General features: G+C 46.2%; 1 protein-coding gene across 3 annotated transcripts in view; it reads right to left on the reverse strand.

Moving 5' to 3' along the window:
* The window catches only part of LIG1 (DNA ligase 1), a 452,209-nt gene that overhangs the window by 413,126 nt on the left and 25,649 nt on the right, over positions 1-13,434 (reverse strand). For all 3 annotated transcript variants that reach the window (XM_078654820.1, XM_078654821.1, XM_078654822.1), the window contains 2 exons: positions 6,900-7,001; positions 1,346-1,459 (listed from right to left, as the gene is read on the reverse strand). In XM_078654820.1, coding sequence (XP_078510946.1) covers positions 1,346-1,459; positions 6,900-6,916 — 131 coding nt within the window. In that variant the 5' untranslated portion in view covers positions 6,917-7,001. The remainder of the gene's footprint in view (positions 1-1,345; positions 1,460-6,899; positions 7,002-13,434) is intronic.

A 13,434-nucleotide genomic window follows, 5' to 3' on the forward strand; every position in this document is an offset into this window, starting at 1 on the left:
CAAAGAGGTTAGATGGTCGTCCTTGAACGTAAATTCTCTGATGGCGAATTAGAAATAAATGAGTTTTCCTTTGGTAATCTTTAATGATATACATAAATAGTGATAAGAACAGCAAGCTGCCCCCCTCCCCCCATCTCTTCCAGCAGGAAACACAAAACCAAGAGTTGAGAAGAGGTAGACCGTCATTAAACATATGCTGGCTGAAGAGAGATTCCTCAAAGTGAGTCACCTGAGAGTCTCTCAAGTCAGTCTGCCACAGTACCTCACAAGTAACTTCTCTCCAACTACTTTAAAGACATCCTCAGACTGAAAACGATTGTAAATGCCTCAGTCCTGCAGGGCAGCTTAGGTGCAAATGCCTTCTAAACGGTCTGCAAAACTAATTTTTTATACCAGAAGTGGGATTGGGTTTGAACAGAGACTTATGCCAGAGCAGAAGCCTCAGCCAAGATTAGGATGAAGGTCTGGCATCAATATGAATAAATTGATCTTTCCCCAGGCGAGCTATTTAGTATGGGTGCACAGGAAACACTAAGAAAAAAATCAAAGTAAGGTCCATTTAAGAAAACGCACAGAAATGTAAGGAAAAAAAAATTCTTCTTCCCAACAGGAGTTGTAGGCAACAACCTTCAGTGGTCAGATGCTAGTAAAAGCATTGGAAAACCTTAGGCAGCGAACACCCCTCAGTGACATGTGGAAGGAAAAACTGAAAGATGGCGATCTACAGAAAGACCCATATCCACCTCACTGGCATCATCGAGTTGTGGATAGGTCACAATAATCAATATACTAAATGTATGGTTTGTAATACTGGTGTATGACATTTCTAGCATGAATTCTTTCTGAGAATCTCTGAAGGATGCAGTGTGAGAGAACGAGTAGTGCAGACCACCCCAACTTCTCAGCATTTCAAGAAGCCCAGCTGAAGTTTTTAGAGAGGTGTGCCTGATCTCCAGAACATCGCATCATATATATGGGGCAGGGACTGCTACGATACCAAATAAGTGTTCTAGCTCATTTAGCATTCAATGCACCGGCAGCATCTCCTCTTCTCTATGGATGAGGACAGAAGAGTCCTGCCAGCAGCACAAATAGGCTAGACTGGCAGGAGAAAGTAAAGTTGCATGTTATTGGGACACATGCACATTTTGAGTGAAACACAGATTTCAAGCACAGTAAAGTGAAGGAAAGTCAGATTTTCACAAGTTCACCACAGATACTCCTCTGAACCCTTTTTTCCTCTAGAAAGAAAAAAGGTGGAAGTAGGCACATAAAGAAATGAAATGGGGGAGTGGGGTTGAGGTGGTTAGATTGTCAAAGCAAGAATAAAGCAGCAAATACATGCCCTTTGGGCGATTCCTCAGTTTTGGGACTCTTCGCCACAGTCTTCGCCACAGTCTTCGTTCCATCTTTCTCCTCCTTCTTAATATTTGCCCCAGGTTTGGCCTGGAAGAAAGACCTGAAACAGAGAGACAATTTTATAATACATCCACATAGGCCCATTTACAACAGATCAATATAATCTGAAAGCAAAAAATACATACATTTGAGTGTGCAGAAATGATACTTTTTAAGTAACATCTAAATTGTTTCCCCACAACACATCCACCAACCTTCAAAAAGCCATCAACTCTAAAGGGCAACCTCTGGATAAAAATACAATGATCATGCACAAAACACAGATGGTGCTGTAATATAAATTATGCCCTGGTGACGCAACAGGAGTGTGCACCAGCTTCTGTGCGGCTCAAGGGCACAATGGTATTACATAAGGGGCCACAGACGCTTGTGCATCTCCTTCTCCAATACCGATAGCACTGGCACACACGTAGCGCCATAGTTATCCTGACAGGATTTTCCTTCATTTCCATGGGGGTGTGGCCCAAGGCAAATTAGGAAATGCCCTGTACATGCACCGTATTATGGACGCAGAGACAAATATGCCCTTAGGAGGTGCACTGAAAGTGTACTACAAAAAGGGAGGCACACTTTGAGTGTGCCTCCCAAAGGCATCCTTCCGGAGGGGAGAAAGTGGGTCCCATGGACCCTCAGTTATCCCCTCTGCAGACGGGTGCAGTCACTAACTGGACCCACCTGCAAGGGGATCTATCACTCCCCTCTTAACCCCTTCGGCGCTGATGACGAGCTCAGCTCGTCATCAGTTGCGCCGCTCGCACGCTGATGACGAGTCAGCTCGTCATGTAACGCGGCTTTTGAAAAAAAGCAGCGTAGCGCGAAAATCGCTGCAGCGCGCATGCGGTTAAAGAAAGCGGCGGCATAACCCCTGCACTTTTTGAAGCAGCCCCTCCATATTTCACTTTAAACGTGCTGACACCAGGGCAGCACGAGTTTGTGACTGCCGGGGGGAGGGGGAGGCAGCGTATTCTTTCTAATATGGTGCACTGTCCCAGTTTGCACCCTGCGCGCCTTCTGAAAGGTGCAAAATGGTGCAAACAGGGAAAGTGTACCGTATACAAAATACAGTCCCAGGTATCATTGCTGTACCCTAAAATGTCTGAATTACATCTTTCATCATTCCCAGCATTAGATATCTATGGACTCTTACTTTCCTGCCGTGAGGTATATGCCTTCCCTGAACCACTTTCCTCAATTACTAGAGTTGTTTGCCAGACTCCACCCTCTGTTGTCCATCCTCCACTCTCACAATGGAGCATCAACTCTACCTAATCTTCTATTCCTTCTCGGACTTCAAAAAGACTACACTTCCTTCATATGCAGCCTTCTCACCCTAATCCGTGGCCAGGTTTCTTAGGCTCCATGCAGTTACCATTTTGCACTAGGTCAAGAGAACACTGTGTACATTGTGAGATTTCCTTTTACATTGTTGAGTATTTTGGAACAATTTGTTCAAATGAAACAAACTACATGCCAATCAACGCCCCTACTAGTTTAATGAAAGCTCATAACTGAATATACGGTGTTCTCACCTGAAGCAATATGTCAACTGAGATTATGATGAAATGCATTCTTTACGCAAAAGGTAATATGTGTCATTTGCACAGCAACTGCCACACTTTGGTTATACAGATGCGGCCATGACACCTGCTACTTTCAACAGTCAACTTTGGAAATGGGAACAACCCTTCCCACGGTCATGATCGTTCAAAGTAGACTGACCTTGCCAGGCACATAACTAAAACAAGTTGTGTCAAGATACCAATAATGGGGGAAAATGTAAACCACTCAGATGTGATTTTTATATCAGCACTTTCTAGTCCCTGCTCTTTTAAACAGTCTGGGATTACCCACAGGGTAGAGACAGAAATACTGAACCCTCTGCAATGGGTGTGCTCATCTGCTCTTCCCCCAGCAAAGGGATATATGAGGCCTGTGCCTTCACAGAACAAGCATTTACAATGCAATAGGTCTCGTAGCATTAAAGTTTGAGTTATTGGCATTGTGTATGACAATGCGTTGCATAAAATATTTAGCAAACTTTGAATTGGTGAGCAGTGACAGTGTGTGCAAGAGTATGCTGTTCTTGAAAGCAGTGTGGTAGAGAGTGCAGGAATTTGGGTGACCTGAGCAATGTGGATGATGCACCTCACGCTCGGGGCTGACAGTTATTATTCACACAGCTCTGATGATGCACCTCAGGCACGGGGCTGACTACAAGGGCAATAGTTTCTGAAAACCCTGGTTTCCTCTTTATCATCAATTCGCCCTGTAAAACATGGGCACCCAGCATAATATCGACGGACCTATTTGTAACGATGCATTATGTATTTGTGTAACCTCAATCACGCCACCTTTTCTTAATCTGTAAACTTGAGTGAATACCTAACGTGTTAATCTGTAACTCAGACCGCGAGTAACTGTTGTACATAGAAGTACTGACACCTACTTCCGAGTTACTATTTGTCCTTATGTAATTTACTTCAATCTATTGTAAAGCGCCCTGACACCTCTCGGTAAAGTACGCGCTATATAAACACGCATAAATACCTAAATAAATAAATAAATTCATCCTGTATAATTCGGTCATCCTGTGTAACGCGCGCGCGCCCTGTGTGGGTTGGGAGGGGGGGGGGGCACTCTCCCCTTCCATGAGCCTGGCGGGGGGAGGGATGCTCTCGAACATTCACCCGATGGGACAGCCTGTGCCCTGCCTCAGACTGACACCCCCCTCCCCCCGCCCCCCCTCACCAGCCTGACAGGCTGACCCGCCCCCCTCCCCTCCAGCCGCAGCATTCCTCAGTCCAACTTGTGCATCTCTGCAAAGTACACTGCGGTCAGGGCGGGCACCGCCCCAAACAGGCAGGCAAATGAAGGGGTCCTAGAACATGCTCAGGGGCATCAAAAACGACAGGACACCCCAAAACACCAGAGTGAAGGCAGGGGGGGGGGGCAGGGGGCACTCCTGTCTGAAACACCCCTTTCCCAGAAGAACCGTCCTCGCTGCTGCTTAAACCCCTCTTTATGTATTCTTTTGTGCTATATAGCGCTCACTAGACACAAGGCATCGCAGCGCTATACCACATTACACTTGAAAATCTAATAAACAGTTTATTGGGAGACATTGATGATGAGAACACACAGGCGCTCACTTCATCAAGCTCACATTTATCCAGAAAGCATTCTTTTCACCCCCCCCTCCTCAATAAGTGCACAGAAGAGGCGGTTCAGACAGAAAGCGCTTTGAGGCTGTCTAGGCAGGTTGGCAAATTGGCTCATTATCCCGTATATGATGTTGCAGATTGGCCAAGATAAAGGACTTGTGTGGGGGGCGCCGGGACCCAGCATTCCACGGCCCTGTTGCATGCAGTCACTGTCTGCCACACATGTTACCGGCACCAGAAACCCTGCACGGAATCTCTTCAGCCCAAGATGACACGGGGTGTGGACCTTTCAGAACAGTTTTCTGTGAGCCTTTGTATAGCGCCTTGATTACAAAAAGAACACACTCAAGGATAGCGCGCAGTTTCCCCATTTAAAGTTTCCCGCCTGCTGGAAAAAAGCCTCACGTCTTGTTAAATGAGTTGTTGTAAAATGTTAATTTTGGCGCTTTTTTACTATGTTAAATCGCCTTTTATTTTGTTGCTTTGTGTTGGAGGTTTCATGTATTATGTTATCAGTTGAAGTTTTTGTTTATCTAACATTGTGTGACATTTTGTTACGTCACACACGTGACATTACGTTTACTATTACGTTATATTTTATGATCAGATCCCTCTACATTGTGTAATTTACGTTATGACTTTGCTTTCTGATGGTTTGATAAGTATTTTAGGAGATACATATACAAGTCGCCTCTGGGCGCTATCCCGCTGCCGCGGTTTCCCCCATACATACCGACCCTCTTGCACCCCTCGCAGCTGTGCCATGGATTATTACCATCAAAAGCGCCTCCTTCAGATCTGCGATACCACCATTAATTAAACTAGATCCTAAATGTAAAGCGCTCTGAAACCCTCTTGGGTCAAGTTCGCGCTATATAAAACTTTTATAAATAAATACATAAAATAAAATAGTAAAGACAGGACGGAGTTGGACCTACCATGTCACCCGCTGGGGTCAGGCACTAGTAAGAATCAGTGATGGTGATAAAAGTGAAAGTCCGGGGGAGTTCCGTCCGTCCCAGAGCCGCGTCCGTCTGTCCTCAGCCCAAGTCCGCCCTCAGCTTGGAGCCGGCCTGACACTCCGTGGCCCTGGCTGTGCACTGGCGGGGCCGGACCCGGGGGGGAGGCTTATGTGCGGGGGAGGGGTGGAGGGAGAGAGGCCCCCCTCCGCCAGGCCTAACCAGCATCCGAAAGGCACCCCTTTAATCCTCGGGGCTGATCTGGGTCGGATCAGGCTACAGCGCAATCTGACAGTGCCAGCATGGTTAATCCGGCAGGGCGACGTGAGCGAAACCGAAACCTTCCGTGGGGCGGGACTTCCGTCTTCGGAAGCCCGCGCACGCGCCCACGGAGAGAAGCAGTGCTGGTGACGCGGGGCTCCCATGCCCGAGGGAGAGCCCAGCGGAGGCTGCAGAAGTTTAGAATGGCGGTAAGTGGGGCTTAGTGGGGGGGGGGTGCGCTTGTATGTATGCGGCGGGGGGGAGGGGTCTCTGTATGTGTGTGTGCGTGTGTGTAGGTGTGCTTGTGTGTGTCTCTGTGTGCGCATGTGTAAGCAGGGGGAGGTGTGTCTGTATGTTACTGGAGAGGAGACAGGAGCAGGCCAAAGCGAGCACGTTCACGTGCGCGTGGCCTGCGCCGATCGCCTTTTGCAAGATGCGCGCGGCCAGGTGCTGTCTCCTGGGAAGAGGACCCAGCGACAATAGGTCTCTGGCGGAGACAGCGCTTACGCGCTGTTCAACGCCACAAGACCTAAAAAGGAGGTAGCACAGCAGTTCTGTTAAGGTCAGCAAGTTCTCTGCTGATACAGTGAACTACAGCTGCACAAACCAGTTTTAATGCCATACAGCACGGTGCTAGTACCGCTACCCATCATGCACAGATTGCCACAATATGCCACACAGCACCCTCCCAACTAGTCAGAATGAGCTTAGACTCTGTTTTTTGTTGGGCATTACTCCAAAGATGAACTCCTCTTCTCCATTATTTTCCAGTCAATGGTTTCACTGCCACAGTAACCAACAAATTAGTGTTGGTGTCTGGCAGTTTAGGACAAAATAACCTTGTGCTAGATCAGGGGATGGACCTCAAGCTTCAGAGATCTTAAATGTAAACTGCACGTCAAATGTTTGCATCAACTTCTGTTGACTGAGAACTGAATTGACCTGCTGAGAATCAATGGTTACTTGTTGTGCAAAGATAACCAAGGTGGTTAGGTCTAGATTAGGTTATTTCAATTTACTCAGAAAATCCCAAACATTAATTTCCTCCCGAGCTACTATTAAGCATGTCTAACCATATCCATCCAAACAGATCACTCACATGATGGTCCGCTGCATCGTGGAAGTCAAAGTGGATTATGGAGATGCAAATAGCCGGCCACGAAGAACCTGCTTACTTTTCTAGGAACTCAAGAAAAATCCTCTGAAAGAAAAAAGAGAATGCACACTTTCAGAGATGAAAAAGAATAGCATATTTCTGAGATCAATCCCAAACACCCTTCAACGTTTTGCAGTCCTATAAACTTGGCACTTGATGCACTTTCACTGACATAAAACTGGTACTTATGGACCCAGCCAGTAGCTCTTCATGGCTAATTTAACCACAAATGTGTGTGTACAAATTTCCCTCACCAGGTGATCTGTGGGGAGACCAGAGATGGTGGGAGAGGCAAGAATGAGACCGACTTAATGGTAAGACACAGAGAAGGTGCGGGGGACAGAGTTCCAGAGGCGTGGGGGGGAAGGGTGTGAGTGAGAAAGTGTGTGAGGGACTGAGACTCAGACACAGTGAGATCAGTGCAGTGAAAATGATTGTAGCAGTGAAAACTGTATGGCGGAATGTAGGAAGGCAGAGAGCGCAGCAGCTATTGTGCATGAGGATATACAGCGGGAGGTGGTTAAGAGTGGGAGGGGAAGTGCAATAATGAAAAAAAAAAAAACAGCATTGGAAAAGCCAGCAGGTCTGGTGTAAACTGCCAGCCTTTTGAAAAATCTTGTTTTGTCATGATTTTTGCAAAACTATTGCTCGAGAAGCTGCGGGCCATCATCACTCTAAACATAAACATTGGCTACAAAGTAAAAACTTTGTTTAGGTCTAAAAAGAAAAAGTACACATTGCCATAGTACTCACTGGCACGGGGGGCGGGGAGATGTGTGTGGATGTGTGCCTTGTGAAAAGGCAGCAAGCTGTAACTCCTAGTGAAGTCAGCCAGTGCCTGAAGAGGACTGACACATTGCCCCTTAATGTATGCTGGAGTGGGTGGAAAAATATATGAATGACAGACTAATTGAGAAAGTCTGGCTGAAACCCCATATAACACACATACACAATATTATATATATCTAAAAAAGGAGAGAACTCTGGGTAGTTCTCGAGTTTAGGTGGAAAGCAACTCCTGTTCCAGCACTCTCAACACCAGCGACACCCTAGATCTGCTCACCTCAAATGTCTGTTTTTCTATCAAAGTCTTTAAGCATAGGATTAGCACAGTGCCATCCACGCCGAGATAGAAAAGGACAAAGTCTTTTGCCATTTCTACAGCAAAGTCTTTAAGCGTAGGACTAGCACAGTGATGTCCTTGCCGAGCTGTAAAATGACAGAAGCCATTTATCACTCCAGGCACAGTATTACAGCTTTGAATTGGTAAAATACCAACTCAAGCCAACCTCAAATGAGTAAAAGCAACCCCTGACACAGTGTTTCGCTCTAATTCGAGGTCTTCAGAGAGGTATAGCGTTGTCCAGACAAAAGGCGAGCACCCAGTATATATATCTTCCACAACTTGCCACTGCCTTGAGGACGCTACTCACACAGAGGGTGATTCACGATCATTTATTAAAAGAACCCGGCATTTCATACAGATTATTTACAGTCCCAGCCTGACGCGTTTCAGAGCATTCTCGCTCCTTTTTCAAAGGCTTGCTTCGTGCACCCTCATTTCTGGCTCCCATAGTTCCTTCGTGTTTTCACTTTTATTGGCCTCCGGTGTGCCTTCCTTCTGGAATTAGTCCCTGTGCACACTGGGAACTGTGGTCCGTTTCTGCCTGCTTGTTACCGTTCAATAGGTTTGGTGCACTTAACAAATTGAAACCGACTACATTTCACAACCCTCCAGTGGGTCTCAGAATAAAAGTCCGGTTCCACATTGTTTTCCCTACTGTGCCGCTTTCAAAAAATGAAAAGTTCAAATTCTGGCGATCCTGCATCTTTTTTCAGCCAAAAAAGGGTGTGTTTGCAATGTTAATTTCCGTAGGACCCGTCAACACTACTACAGCGTCAACTGCTGGACGGAATTACACTAACTTAAGTAAAACGGTAGATTTAGTTACCTAGATTGTGCATTTGGTGTAAATACTCGATTAATTGCAGAGCTTTGATTGGCTGTCAACACTTCAACCAGGAAGTGTTGGCAGCCATTTTGGACTCGCTTCACCGGAGTTCAAAGGGAAAAAGAGGGGGGGGAAATTATAGGCTGCAGGGTAGAATACCTTGACCGACCCCCTTCTTCCCCTCCACCCCTCCCTCCCGTGGAAGCCTGCCGCGGCATAAAAGCTTTTTTTAAATACTATTGCTGCAAATTCCCAATTTACAAATTAAAAAATATCGAATTACTAATTTTTTCTTCAAACGCAGGCTCCCACCCTTGTGTAAATTAAACAGGGTGATGCCAGGTCCCGGGGAGGCATATAATAACAAGCATTTACAATGCAATGGTTTTGCCTTTGTTAAAGTTAGAGCTATTGGCATTGCTCTTGACATTATTTTTATTTATGTTTTTTTTAAACATAAATAAATGGCATTGTCATTTACAATAGCAGGGCAGGGCCCAGGGAAGGGGGGGCGAGGAGAGACGAAGGAGAGCTGCGGGCTCAGGAAAGGAGGGGGGGTGAGGAGAGACAAAGGAGAGCTGCGGCTCAGGGAAGGGGGGGGGGGTGAGGAGAGACGAAGGAGAGCTGCGGGCTCTTGTTGTAATGCTTGCATGGATGAGTTGGTGGATGCATGGATGGGTGTATGGATGTGTGTATGGATAGATGCATGAATGGGTGGATGGATAGATGCATATATACAGCCAATCCCTCAACAATTTATGCAATCCACCAACCCATTCAACCAACAACCCATCCATGCATCCACCCATACATCCATGCATCATGCATACATCCATCCATCATGCATCCATCCACCCACTGCGTCCCACTCCGACCCCTCTAAATATAACTCATTTTTTCTGTATATAGAGATGACTGTATTCACTAGTATATGCAGTAGACCTTTCTACTCTAACATTCCTATGTGACTCTTGCAGTACATCTACTCATATCCACAGGTTCCAAATACTTTAATACAGCCCTAGTTCATGCTTGACACAGAGGGCTGGAGCTGAGTATTCACAGGTCCCAAATACCTTAGTACAGTCCTGGTTAATGCTTCACACAGAAGACTAGAACTGGGTATTCACAGGTTCCACATACTTTAATACAACCCTAGTTCATGCTTGACACAGAGGGCTGGAGCTGAGTATTCACAGGTCCCAAATACCTTAGTACAGTCCTGGTTAATGCTTCACACAGAAGACTAGAACTGGGTATTCACAGGTTCCACATACTTTAATACAACCCTAGTTCATGCTTGACACAGAGGGCTGGAGCTGAGTATTCACAGGTCCCAAATACCTTAGTAGAGTCCTGGTTAATGCTTCACACAGAAGACTAGAACTGGGTATTCACAGGTTCCACATACTTTAATACAACCCTAGTTCATGCTTCACACAGAGGGCTGGAGCTGGGTATTCATAGGTTTCAAATACTTTAGTACAGCCATGGTTCATGGTTCACACAGAGGGCTAGAGCTGGGTAATCATAGATTCCAAAACCTTTTCAACAGCCCTGGTTCATGCTTCCCACACAGGGTTGAAGATAGGCAGCCACAGGTGTCAAATACTTGTGTACAGCCCAGGTACATGATTCCTACAAAGGGTTGGTGAAGGTTGCCCACATGATTCCAAATACTTCCGTGGAGCTCTGGTTCATGCTTCCCACACAGGGTTAGATATGTGCTCCAAACACCTTGGTATACCCTGGTAGCAGAGAGAGCGCATCGGATGACTCAAATGGTCCTATTACATTAATATGGTTATGACTCTTGCTCCACACAGAGACCTAGACCAGAGGACCAAGGGTCACTGGTACATTTTGAGAGCATCAAGTAGTGACTGTTACACAGCAGGAGTTTAGACACAATCCCTGAGGCGGTGTCACCTTTGCGCAGCTTTAGTCACTGCTCTATCTGGGTCACTGAACTCGATGATTCGCAGAGCACTTCACCCAAGTGTACCCCTGTGCTATCAGAGGGGTCGCATGCCACCCTGCAGATTTATGATTCTAAATTAGGTTCTCTGCCTGCAGCAAGTCTCCTTACTGCCTTAAACTTCTTATTAACAGGAGGCAATATAACACATTTCACAGAGAAAAATAATTCTACTAAAACTTTTTTCACAAACAAAATTCATGCATGCCACACTTACACTCCCACGAGATTTCAAGACAAAGCCCACTGCATGAAGAATTTGCTAATAAAGGATCATCGACTCCAAGACTGCTGCAATGGTTGGGCATCAATGTGAAACACTTTAATTTGTTAGTGTAATTATGTGCAGAAATTCTGCAGCTTTTAGAACAAGCCAATGTAAAAGGCGAACCCTCGGTGCTTCAGGGATCACGGACGGCTTCACATGGCCTCTGCGAGCGATGGGCCAATCCCAGCGCGGCCCTGAGGCGAGCCCCCGATGACGTCAGAGCTCCTTGACCAATCAGAGCGCGGCTCCCTCGTGCCAGCAGCCTATCAGAGCACGGCTCCTGGGTGCCAGCCACCAATCAGCTAGCTGCCCCATCGGTTTGGTCTCCGTTGCTCTGGAGATGCGGGCGGCGATTTCTAGGGCAGTCTCAGGCCCCGGGCCGCGGCGGTGGAACACAGCAGGGTTACCTCACGGCAGGGGCGCTCACAGCCAGGAGTTTTTAGGCCACAAAAGCGGGGGCTAAGGAGAACGATCTCGGCCTCGGTAACTCCTAAGCACTCACCTGGACTTCTTCCCTTGTGCCGTCAATGCCGGCCCAGATTCGGGGGCGTTCCCGAGAACAGGCTTTCGGCTGACGTAGCCAAAAGGGAAAAATTCTCAGGAACGCCCTCCATTTATGGAGCTAGCCAATGGGAGGAGGGGGCGGATACCCGACCCCACAGAGAAAAACATAAGATTTTGCTAGCGCATGCGTACTTCGTACGCATTGGCTAGGCAAAACCTAAAAATAGGAGAGGGTGAATAGGGACCCCCCATGGTGGTCAGTGGCCGCATCACTGATTACATCATCCACAGACCCACTCACCGCCACATACAACAACCTCTCGTGCGCCCGCTCACACACCAACATCACTCACATACCCATTCAGACTCATACCAGTACTCATACCAGTACTCATACACCAACTCACTCCTCGATAGAGCCACTCACACAACCATTCATTCACCCATGCAGCCAGTCACATAGGCACACACTCACCCATACAGCTAATCACCCCCCACTTATTTACCTGCACAATCACTCAAACACTCACACAACCACTTACATACTAATTCCACATTTATACAAGCACTCACACAGCTGCTCCCTCACTCATACAGCCATTCACACAGACACTCACTCTCCAATACAGCCACTCACCAACTCATTTAACCAAACACCCACTCAAACGGACATCCACTCACCCATGCAGTTACTTACACACCCACCCATACACCCAAGGATACATACAGTCACGCAGCCACTCACACAATATATGTTAGAAGTAGTACCACTCCGTAGTAATGCACCTAGTATTCTTATATAAAACTTTTGTAGTAGCTTAGCATATATGTTTAACACTCATGAATTCTTCAAAATACTTATACTCACTAGATGAGATCAGGGATGTCATCAGTGTTGTCACTTGAGATGTTACTGACCATGTTATGAGTGATGTACTATGTGAGGTCATAAGCAGTGCGTGGAGGGACCTACGTTATAGTTACCTCAGGTAACTATAACAGCTGAATTTCTATGATTGCACAAGTGAAATCTGAGCCTAACTATAACTTCCCTGTAACCTTTGTTTTTTCAATATTATATATTACACACACATACATATACATACACACACTTAAGTGTTTACTGTCTGAGCACTTAGTCTTCTGCACTAGTTTGGATAAATAATTAAATGCATATTGTCCTACTAAAAATGGGAAAATCATTCATACAAGCTATTGTGTCCTGTACCCTTTTTTAATAACATGGATTATGATACAAGTTAGTTATTGAACTTCCACACTTTCAAAGCAAAGGTAGAAGTGTTGGTGAATGAGTCACACAGGACATTTGCTTGGCTTATTACTTTAGGGAACTTAGGCTGCTTTTCCAAGCCTGTTTGCCTTAGTTTCAAAGGTAGACATGCTCACTCAGTTTGAGGAATGTAGGCGAGTGAGGCATTCTCAGAAACCCCAGGCATCAACTTGAACCTACAAATTAGAGGTCAAAGAGTTGGATTTAGTACAGCAAGTGCACTGAAGCAGCATGAAAGACACGCATTTATAGCATGTGTTGGCTGCAGATACACATCCTATGCATACGCCTGCTGTTCGGAACAGCCTTTAGAAGTTGTTTTTCTCGAGAATCTTTTTATTGCTGGTGTGATGTAGAGTTTCCACCTCCGAGAGAAAGCGCATGTCAAATGGCTCCTTTGTTAGATTGCCATCGTGTTTGGACAGATTGAGCCAGATCACTGCGCAGCTCAAACGAATTAGCTGCCTATGGACGCATTACGGTCT

Source organism: Lissotriton helveticus, chromosome 7 (assembly GCF_964261635.1).
Source record: "Lissotriton helveticus chromosome 7, aLisHel1.1, whole genome shotgun sequence".
In the NCBI taxonomy this organism is placed as follows: domain Eukaryota; kingdom Metazoa; phylum Chordata; class Amphibia; order Caudata; family Salamandridae; genus Lissotriton; species Lissotriton helveticus.